This window comes from Sinohyriopsis cumingii, chromosome 9 (assembly GCF_028554795.1).
Source record: "Sinohyriopsis cumingii isolate HCF-2022 chromosome 9, ASM2855479v2, whole genome shotgun sequence".
Lineage (NCBI taxonomy): Eukaryota > Metazoa > Mollusca > Bivalvia > Unionida > Unionidae > Sinohyriopsis > Sinohyriopsis cumingii.
Window position 1 is genome coordinate 115,669,252 of NC_142969.1, and position 12,008 is coordinate 115,681,259.

A 12,008-nucleotide genomic window follows, 5' to 3' on the forward strand; every position below is an offset into this window, starting at 1 on the left:
ATTGAAAAAACTCCATATGAAAGAGGACTGAAACCGAATGGACCTAAGATGAAGTAAACACACGGAACACAATGGATGCGAATGAAAGAGATTTATGAAATGAAATTAAAAATGTGACAAGTAAACTTGTAAGCCTTAATAATGATCTAGCTTGCACACTGACAATTCATTAGACACAAGATTCTTTACCATGCAGGACACGCCGTTTGACGAATTAGCTGGCAGGGCAGCGCAATTGTTAACAGAAATTCCTTGAAGAGTATGGATTCCTGAATGCGCAAAATAGACGGTGGAGTGTTCTGTGATTCTAACATTACATGGCTGCATAAACCATGCGTATCGTTAAATCAAATGGTTGAATGAACCATACTCATTTTGAAAGCATTTTGTTCTAGGAACCATGTTTCTTTTAAAAATGTGCGATTGTATGAACCACATTCGTCATTGTTATATGGTACATGAATCGTATTTCTTTTTTACATATTCAGTGTGGTATTTTCACATCATCTTAGTGGATGTATTTATTTCCTCATGACATGCAGTGAAACATTGGAGCTACTGGTATAATAGATTAACCAACAATATGGTGGCGGAGGTCACGCTACCAAATGAGCTATATGCTTCTATGCTGCCATCCCCATCAGCTTCGCTAAAAGCCATTTCTAACACTTTCAGCTTTTTCTAGCACTTTCGGCTCGTGCATCTCTATGGCTGCAGCACGTCGTGTACTAGAGACACACCCTGACAAGATCCAGGCGATCACTGTGCCTATATATGACAATATGCCTCGAGATATATGGGCATCTCTTTGCAAGCGACCTACAACGAGATGCATGTACTTGTCACCATTTGAAGAAAAGGACCAAAATAATAGAACACTACCCTTGGTAAAGCTGTACGCATCTGCGAAATCAATAGCATAAAATTGTTCTAAGGCATTACCAAGTTATTTTCTTGCCTTTTTCCGTGACACCATAAATATATCTTGATGCATTTTTTTTTCTCTTTTGCCTAGCTAAGTTTTCTGCCATTTACGGTCTATTCGCCCATTTCTTGCTTTATCACCCCATCGAAATACTTTTTAGGTGAAATTTGTAGAAAAACCACAAGGTGTTCTGATAGACTTGCTGCTGTGTTAAATGAACAGCGCAATTCCTCTAATAAAACTCATCTCAACTTTTGGCGAAAATATAACATAAATTTGACATAAATCACTGCCTCGACAACTGAATCTTTTTCAGATTTATGGAAGGATCCAAGCAATGTTCCGATTTGAGTCCTATCCTAATTGCACGTGGAAACTTATCCACAGCTTGCTAGAATGGCGGATTTTTAACGGGATTTGCATAGCATTTACCGTATCTGCTACAAGTTAACAAAATTAAGTATCAGTGCCATTAAACATTTCAAGCTTTGTTTTATCAAACTGAGATTTTTCAATTCAAATTTAATACTGCTTAATTGATAACAATACATTTGTCATTTAATAACAAGCAAACGTCATCAATTAAATTACAGTGCTCAACTTTTAAATTCTCATTACAGCAGTCTTCTGTGTACTTCGTTTATTATTTTCACCTAGTTTTCATGAAACAACTTTAAATCTTTAACTGTCTATGCTTTGTCTAATGAGCAGACGATGCTTATTTACTTGGCTCCCATCAGTCCTGTAAGAGAAATGGAATGTTCCATAACATCATTCCACTAATGCAGCATGTATCAAATGTGTGCTGTTCCACTGTAGGCTGATACATAATGGTGTTTAAATCATTCGTGCATGGAACAAACTCAGCAGTTTTAGCTATATTACGAAATGCCTATGTAAACATCGACTGAGCTGCAGTGGATATCATTCGTGAAGCTGAATTAAATATTTCCACTAATCATGAACTTGTACGTTACTTCGGACATAACTACAACGTTTACCCACAAAACGAATCGAGTATGATCAAGTTACTAGATGTTAAATTGTATCTGAATTAATAATTTTTCTATTATTCCAGAACAACTTTTAGGAAAACGCCTTAATGTCATTCCACGAATAAAACGAAAGAGTTGTTAAAAATATTTAAGTCACAAATGTTTGATTTTAAGTCATGGGGTGACTTTGATGCTAATAAGAAATTTCATTACCGACACAAAGAATAATATAAATGAGGATTACATATGCCGATCGTGAAACAAACATTATAAAATTGAGTGAAACTGTATGTGGAATAATTTTGTTATGAATTTGCACGATATAGCATTACAAATTCAACTAATGAGAAATTTTGAAAAAGGGAATCCCACACAAGGCTTAGTGGATTTGATTATATATTTAGCGTGAGAGAATAATTAGATACATGATTACATCACTTACGTATATTAAAACCCCAGCTGCCCTTCCTGTGCTCTCGATTTAGCCTGTCTTAAGACGTAATAATAAACATTAACAATGTAAATATCATTGGGCAGCCACAAATTAGTTACAAAATTAGGAATGCCAAAAATAAAAACTTGTCGGATAATGCAGCAACTGGGCCCATTGGAGCACGATCATAGCACGAACGAAGCACTTGGGAAAGACTAAAATCAATAGCAGAACAGCGGTAGCCACTCAGGTAACTCAGTGAACAACATGCGGAAAGCTGAATATACATGGTTACAGAGATTACCAAGTGCGTAAGAAAATATTTCCATGGAGAGCCGATAAAGCCATAGTACTGAAGAGGTTAGAGATATTATACGCAGTAGAAGTGGCAGCACTAGCCGAGATACAGCTGCATTCAGCAGTAGAAAATGATCGTTTAATGCCTATGTCACACTGACGTTCGCAATACTGATTGAGAACATGCCCTTTTCGTTCAACGATTGTTATTGACTGACAGAAATTCGGATCACTTCTGCTTGAACTAAAAGATCACGAGGTTATGTTGATGCGGCCAATTTGCACAACCATAGTTTGAGGGCTTTATTCATTCGGAGATTTTAATTGCAGATTGTATTAAACTGACGGGGAATCATTGCTGAATTTGCCTCTTAGATACAACTATTTTACGTGAAAGATCTTGCTCTCCGCTTTTTTGACAAAGAGAATGTCTGAATTATAAAGTACAGAAAGGACCACAAATGATTTCCAGGATATGGTGGTCCTTATGTTATTTAGAGAATCTTAAGCTAGTCATCTGCGTGTTATTTTGAATCTTGTTTTGTGATTCATTCAGAGAACGTGTTGAATTCACCTGTCGTATTGATTAGATTATGTGGAAAAAGGACAGACTTAAGTGATTTTAAATATCACTGTGTAAAGAAGTACCAAATATTTTGGTAAATTTTCAAGATCCATTATACAATGTAAATTTTAAAATTTTATTACCTTGATGATTTTGAAAAGAGATGGAGGATGGTTCTACATCCAAAGAATGAACAATATATTGTGTAATTTAGAATAAATCGTTGTCTCTGTTAAGGAGTTGTGTTAATACTATAATCGACGGTGCAAGTGTCTTTTTTTGTGAATGGAAGGAACGTCATTTAATATAACAGTCCTAATCTTGTTCTGTTCCTTCGTTTCTCATCAATTATTGATTTAATTTAATTTGCAATTTCTTTATACAATGGAGAAGAAATATTACAGCAATAGGATATGTACGTTGAACAGAACGAGGTCGATTCTAGAATGATTAGAATACATCCGGACTTCTAGTGTGGTTACGTTGTGTTTACACGTGTTTGTGTACATCCACGTTATTATGCTAAGCATCTTCTATTTTGTTCCGTGAAAAACAATTTTATTTTGTCCAGACAATGTTAAGCCCTAAATTATGTGTTCTAGTGGTAAAGTGCTTCTCTAGGCGGCTAAATTTGTGCTTCCGTTACCGGCAGACAATGGCCAGAATGTCATCTGCGGAGTCCCGAGAACCACATCCACGCCGAAGTATACAGGTATGTTAAATTATGAATATCTTCAAGTGATTTCCTTTACCAACAACACCTATAACATCAACAGCAGCTGCAATAATAATAATAATAATAGTGTTTACTTGTAATACAACCCACTGGCCCGTGATACATATCCATACATCATGCGGTACAAAAATATGTTATAGTTCGTAACAATAGAAATAGAACATCGTATCTATTGGAGTGATCTACATGAAAGTAATCATTTTCACTTTTTTTAATTGGGTGAGATACACGTATAGACGACACAGTAATCACACAAACTAATTTAAGGGGACCTCTAAAACCTGCATGTAGCACGTTTTGTGATATTAACCTAGAGTTTTATGTAGCAGGAGTCGTTGATAAAACAGTTTCTCTAACTTTAAGGATTTAATAATAATAATAATAATAATAATAATAATAATAATGGACAAAAGTCCAAGTCAATGAGTGCTTCACGCTTTTTATTGTGTACAACGAGAAAGAATGAGACTTCCGGCAATGTTGAATATACACCAAGTATGCTGTGATGTGGACGGACTGAGCAGCACTGGATTAGTCGCGGAAAAAAAGCCAGATGTCAAGCAAGCTAAATTTATTTCTAAAGAAGAAAAAAGGACAATACAAATAATAACGCTATGATACAATGACTGTTCTCTCACATGATCAATAATCTTAATACATACTACACTGAGTGAATACGTACAGACTGTACTACGAGTCATATTCCAGAAGTTTCCATGTGTAAATTAAGTATATGACTTTAGTGGTGTCAATCACAGTCTTTGTTTAGTAAATGGCTTATTTTACATACAATCATAGGATTATAACTTAGAATAACGAAGTTTCACGAAAGGATGAATATTCATCAGTTGACAGATTCAGTAAATTATCTTATTATATGCTCATTTTTTTCCCCGTTAACTTTACATTGTCAGAATAGTTCAGTATTACCCGATACTGAAATCGCGCGACAATACACACATAGCATTCACGTGCATAAAGGAACTACTTTCTATTGTAAACATACAATGGACGCAGACGTCAGCAGTTTTGATTTGTACACAAATCATGTACACTCGCGTAAGAGGCTCTTTACGTTGTGGTTGTTTAAATTTGTTTCTGAATGAACTAAAACAGATGTTTCGTGGACTGCCACATACCAGCTGCGTTAGCACATTCCGCGTTGATACAATGTTACGGATTTAGGCTAGCTACATTATATAACAGACGCAAGATAAGGTCCTTACAAAAAACATACAAGTGACAAGTCATATACTCTTTTCTTTAGCTGGTGATAAGAATGGCAAAGCAAAATATACTTACAGTTTTACATCCTGAATTTACTCTAAATGTATTTTCTTAATTCTGCAAATCCGAATTACATGAGCCATGTCATAGGATTTCAATCTGGATTACACATTTCGAAATTGTGCTGTAATTTCGATGATAAGAGCAATTGCATCCTCCTTACTGCACTCAAAATGAAATAAGCATTAAATTCCATTGCAATTGAAAGACTTCATATTTTTCCCACATTATGATTTCAAACATTCAATTACAGAAACAGAAACACATTTGCAGATGTCAACATACTTCTCCCTAACTTATTAAATCTCATGTATTTCATGTGGAATCGTCACATACAAATCCAGTCAATAATCACGAAATTTCCTAGAATCGAGAAAAATACCAAAATCTATTCATTCTAGATCAAATGGAAAAGTTGTTGCAATGCACATTCTTTCACAATATGATTCCAAATTTCAATTTTAACTAGACACGCCATTTTCTTTCGAAAGTTATGTCGAGCGTGCGACTAAGTTCAAATTTATCTGGGCGGAGTTATGTGCGCAGTAATAATGTTGATTTGTGTAATGATGAATATGCGCTTGTGTATTTAGTTTGGAATACGGCATACTTTCATTTACGTTGTTTCTTGCAGTGTATTGTGTTTATATAATTAAACCTTAGGTAGAATAACAAAATGAGCATATAATAAAAAGGTTACTGCATTTGTATGGGAAAATATGAAGTCGTTTTGTCGGAAGGATATACTGCACTCCCAAGGTCGTGCAGTATTCCATCCCAAAACTCGTTCATATATTCCCATACAAATGCAGTAACCTATAAATATTTAAATCATTTCGCAGAAAAAATGTCCTGTTTCAAAAATAGTTTGCAGAAATGTCCGCCCGTTTTCATCACGTCAAATTCAAGGCATCTATGTGGGCACCCTTTATCCGCGATACCACAAACACGAATAAATGGCGCCCCAATCGTACGCAGACGGAATTCATGGTCCATCTTACCAATGGATAATGGAGTGTAACCGGCAACCCAAAGCAATGCTGAACGGAGTCACACACACACACACACACACACAGATATATATATATATATATATATATATATATATATATATATATATATATATATATATATATATATATATATATATATATATATATATATATATATATATATATATATATATATATATATATATATATATATATATATATATATATATATATATATATATATTGCATTGACTAACTTGTATGTAACTTTCGTATATCTTATTTTCTACGTGCAACCTTTGATTGGAAGTTACTTCTTACACCTTGATTTCCTCTGCATGAATTTTAAGTCTGAAATTATATTATTTATGGCACCTTCAACTATGTGATTATATAAAACAATTTATAACCAAGTGGATAGTTTGCGAAAACAACTTTATCTAACATGTACCTTATATTTGTTATCCTTATGTCAATCAAATACAGGGAGTACGGCTGAACGTGTTAATCAGTTCAGTGGGAATTGTACCAAGACAAATTCAGTCAGAAAGGCTATCAACGTAGAAAACTACAATAAAATTATAATTTCACGCTATCTAGTTGAAAAAATAACGGAAACATATAATAACAGCATGTTTCCGTGACATATACGATTATAATTATTGATTTCTTCGACCACGCGTAAAATTAAAAGTTCCATTTTAATTAACAGATTTTGGCGGATCGTACCATTCAGTTTGCGCATGCGCAAGCCTATCAGAAGTTGTCTAAAGCGGAACAGGAACTGGAGATAGAACTTGCAATTGAGAGTCAAGATCCCCCAGATTCAAAGATCGGAAGGTAAGTTTTTAAGATTCCCCAGTTTCTGAAATCGGAAGATACATTTTTCTGTACTTTGATGTAGTCATGCTAGGAATGACAATGCCACATTACATTTATTTCATATGAATCAATCATGCTTTTAAAGACGAGGAAGCAGATGCTATTGCTATGGGACTGTGTTTGTAACATGGCCGGTTGGAATAAAGACGAGGAAGCAGTTGCTGTTGATATGGTACTGTTTTTAATACGGCAGGTTGTGATAAGGTCGAGGAAGTAAATGCTATTGGTACGGGACTATGCTTGTAATTTCAGTTGCTTGTGATCAAGACGAGGAAGCAGATGCTATTGCTATGGGACTGTGTTTGTAACAAGGCCCGTTGTGATAAAATTGGGGAAGCAGATGCTGTTGCTATGAGAATGTTTGTAAGACGACCGGTTGCGATTAAGTCGATGAAACAAATGCTATTGGTATGGGACTCTGCTTGTCATTTCGACCAGTTGTGATAAAGACGAGGAAGCAAATGTTGTTGCTATGGGACTGTGTTTGTAGTTTTGGCCAGTTGTGATAAAGACGAGGAAGCAAATGCTATTGGTATAGGTCTGTGTTTGTAGCTTTGGCCAGTTGTGATAAAAACGAGGAAGCAGATGTTGTTGCTATGGGACTGTTTGTAATACGGCCGGTTTTGATAAAGACGAGGAAGCAGACATTATTGAATGGGACTGTTTGTAATACGGCCGGTTGTGATAAAGACGAGGAAGCAAACACTATTGTCATGGGACTCTTTGTAATACGACCGGTTGGAATAAAGACGAGGATTAATAAAGTTTGTAGAGCTAGTTATCAGCCCGTATCAAACATGATAAAATACAACGCCTGTTGACTGGTCACTCGAGTATTTGTATGCTAATAAGCCTAGGTCAACATTCTAGTACAATTAGTCGATTATCAATCAGCTGTCAAACAATTATTATGTTGCATAACACGCTTCAATCTGAAACCTTCAATCAACGGGCATATATATCTAGCACACACACCCCGCAAAAAAGCGAAATGTATCTTAGAGCAAGTTCTCGTTGGGGTTAGATGGTTATAATTATGCCTTGGAAACGCTTAAAATGATTTGCCCCAAGGTTGATGACACGCGCCTTTCTGGCTTGCCTCTTCAGCACTGGAGCTGCTGTCCTGCTAGATTCGCACAACTTGGAGCCCTTGTTCATGGAGGTAGGCCAAGTAACTCGATCGCTTGCTGTTTTCTTCCAGGAATCAAGTATTATGTTGAACGCGTTCAATGCAGCTTTCAGATTGTCTTTGAAGCGTTTTTTCTGACCTACGTTGGATCGCTGTCCTTTCTGTAGCTCGCCATATAAGAGTCTCTTAGGCCGCCGATTGTCTGACATGCGTACAACATGTCCCGCCCATCGTAGCTGGGACTGCATCAGGATGGTGTGGATGCTGGGTTGACCTGCTTGGGCGAGTACCTCAGTGTCGGGAACCTTGTCCTGACACTTAATGTTGAAGATTTTCCTGAAAGTGGTTCAGCTTCCTGGCGTGGCGTTGGTACACCTTCCACGTTTGGCATGCGTGAAGTAGTGTGGGGAGCAGAACTGCCCTGTAGACCATTAGTTTGGTCTGGATGCTGATGCCTCTTCTATTCCAGACATTGGCATACAGTCTGATGAAAGTTGAGCTGCTGGCTCTGGCAATGCGGAGGTTCACTTCGTCACCAATAGTGACGCTCTGTGAGAGTGTGCTGCCAAGGTAGGTGAAGCGGTTCACCACGTTGAGTTTTTTGGCTGTTGACATTGATGTTGTTCAACATAGAGCTTTCCAGGGGCCGGCTGATGCAGGACTTCAGTCTTCTTGGTACTGATGGTGAGACCGAAGCTTGTGCATGAGCAGGAGAACTTGTCAACGCTGCGTTGCAGGTCGGCTTCTGAGCCATCGTTTAGGGCGCAGTCATCAGCAAATAAGAATTCCCTGATGGTTTCTGTCATAACATTGGGTTTCGCTTGAAACTTCCTGGGCATGAACAGTTTTTCCATCTGTACGGTACCTGATGCCGACTCCAACATCTCCATCTCTGAAAGCATTAGTCAACATGGCGTAGAACAATAGACTGAACAGTGATGGTGCCAGAACACAACCCTGATTGACGCCATTGGTTGGTGGGAATGGCTCAGATGTCTCTCCATCGTCCTGGACTCGTGCTTGCATGCCGTCGTGGAAATTCTGCACCGTGGATATAAATTAAATATTCTCGGGCATCCGTACGTGGACATTACCTTCCACAAGCCTTCTCTGCTGAAAGTAGCAAAGACCTTTTTCAAGTCGACGTAGATGAAGGAAAAGTAGGCGTTTTGCTCTTTACATTTCCCTTTTATCTGCCTCGCAGCAAACATCATCCACGTTCTTTTCGGAATCCACACTGGCTTTCTAACAGGAGTCCCTGGTCAAAGTGCGTAGTGACGAGGTTCAGTAGGATTCTGGCGTGAATCATTCCTGCGATTGAGAGCAAGGATATACCCCGTAGTTGTCGCAGTCCTGGCGGTTCCCTCTGCTCTTACACAGGTTGATTATGGAAGCGTCTTTGAATTTCTGGTGGATTACCTCTTGCTGCCACATTAGTAAAACAGTTGGTGAGCCTTTATATCATGGCTGTGCCACTTTCCTTGTAGACTTCAGCTGGGATGGAGACAGAAACAGGCGATATGCCACTGGAGAGCAGACGTATCGCTTTCTCTGTCTCGAGCAAGGTTGGGGGGTCATCCAGTGCTTCGTTGATGGGTAACTGGGGGAGACGACTGACGGCTTCATCGTCGATGGATGAAGGGCGATTCAGGACGCTGTCAAAGTGTTCAGCCCAACGTTGAAGAATTTTCTCTTTGTCAGTAATTAATGTGTTCCTGTCTGCGCTGAGAAAGGGGTGATGATCCAGAGTTTTAGGTCCAAACACTTCTTTCCGGGTTTTGTAGAATTTCTTCATGTCATGCCTGTCTGCGTAGCACTGGATCTCATCAACTTTGTTGTTCAACCATGTGTTTCGCATCTGACGAAATTTCTGCTGTACAGCTCTGCGTATATTGTTGTACGCATCTTTCCTGGAGGTGGACTTGGGGTTGTTGAGGTAGGTTTGGTCGATGCGCTGTTTCTCATCCAGCAACTGCTTGAACTCGTCGCAGTTCTCTTCAAACCAGTCTTGGTGCTTTCTGGATGAGGGTCCTATGATTTCCGAAGCCGTGCTTTAGACCAGCTCTCTGAATGCCGCCCAGTCGATCTCCACATTCTGATTGTCCAGAGGGGTGGATTTCAGACGTTCTTCCAGGGCATTCACGAGAGACTGTTTTGTACTGGTACGTGTCAGCTTGGTGATGTCTAGTCGCTTAGGAGCCGTGTTTCCCTGCGGAAGTATTTTAGGCTGAATGCGAATGTGGAGCTTGGTGATGATGAGGAAGTGGTCTGTTCTGTAGTCGGCACCGCACAAAGACTTGGTAACAAGCACATTCTGCCTGTCTCTCTTCCTGACAGTCGATGAGATGCCAATGCTTAGAGCGAGGAAGGCGGAAGACTGTATTGGTGATCAGCAGTTCATGCTCGACGCAAGTCCGGAGCAAAAGGAGACCGTTGATGTTATAGTGACCAACTCCCTACTTTCCTAGTACTCCATCCCAGGCAACGTGATCACATCCTACTCTTGCATTGAAGTTACCAAGAATGACAAGCTTGTCAGCAATTGTATCGTCAGCAATGAAGGAGTCAAGATTCTCATAGAACTTGACCTTCACTTCATCCGGATTGGTCAAGGTGGGAGCGTAGCAACTGATGATGTTAAGGTGCTTTCTTCCAGACAGGAGGGGAGTTTCATGGTCATGAGTCTGTCGTTGATTCCATTGGGAGGTCCAACCAACTTGCCAATCAGTGCTGTCTTCACTGCAAAGCCGACATCAGCCTCGCGGCTCTCTACACTTCCTCGGCCGCTCCAAAAGAAAGTGTATCCGGAACCTCTTTCACAGAGATAACCTTCTCCTGCAAGTCGGGTTTCGCTCAAGCCAGCAATGACCACGTTGTATCTGCGAGTTCATTTCCTATTAGGGCGGTTCTCATTTGGGGTCTTTCCGCATCGTCACTGTCCAGTACGGTGCACACATTCCATGCGCCAAGTGTGAGAGGAACAATCCTCATTTTCTTTTTTGTATATTTCATCCGCTGTAGTAGGATCGCCGCCATCCGCGGTAAACTGGCTAGGAAGGTTTAGAGCAAGCAAAAATTTAGGGCACCTTTTCTAGCCCCTTCCTCATGCCAAAGAGGTGAGCAATGCATTCCTGAAGAAGGCTGCTCAGTCGCTCAGGGGACTGCTGGGTTTCACTGCTGCTCCCTGTCAGTGGTGAACGACCCTACTGGCTTGATCCGCCTGCGAGCAGGTTTGCGGCTATAAATTCCGCTTGTTGCTACTGTGGCATAAATAATATTTATTTTAATAAATAATCGCATTCTCATGATTTTGTGACTCGAGTACTCGATTCCGTGATCATTGCATTTTGATTAACTTGCACACAGTTTTGTTTAACTTTGCTGTGCATAACTGATGTGAATTATATGTGAATAATATTTATATTCTGGACTAAATTTATATTTTATACTTTATATTTTGTGGATTTCAATTTCTTGGATTATTCTGAAGGATCTTCTTGGATCAATGGACGCAGCGGGTGAGTGTGACACTCCATTTAATCATGTAACGTGTAAAAAAAAAATGCATATTTGTCTTGGTCGTCAACAATGTGCAAAGGGATGAAAAGCTAAGCATAGTATTCTAGTTTTCATGTGTAATATATGACGTTAAAAATGGCAGAGATATCCTGATAGATGTATGTACATATATATATACACTTAAGTGCTCTTTTATGTTGTGTGTGATTGTTATTGCGAAAAAAGGAGTTGAAATTCGTACACGATCT

General features: G+C 38.9%; 1 protein-coding gene across 1 annotated transcript in view; it reads left to right on the forward strand.

Annotated features, from left to right (window-relative positions):
- The first annotated feature begins 2,561 nt into the window (after positions 1-2,561).
- Positions 2,562-12,008, forward strand: part of LOC149792514 (uncharacterized) — a 67,043-nt gene continuing 57,596 nt past the window's right edge. Inside the window, exons 1-2 of the mRNA XM_089971132.1 lie at positions 2,562-3,927; positions 6,943-7,070. Coding sequence (XP_089827258.1) covers positions 3,790-3,927; positions 6,943-7,070 — 266 coding nt within the window. The 5' untranslated portion in view covers positions 2,562-3,789. The remainder of the gene's footprint in view (positions 3,928-6,942; positions 7,071-12,008) is intronic.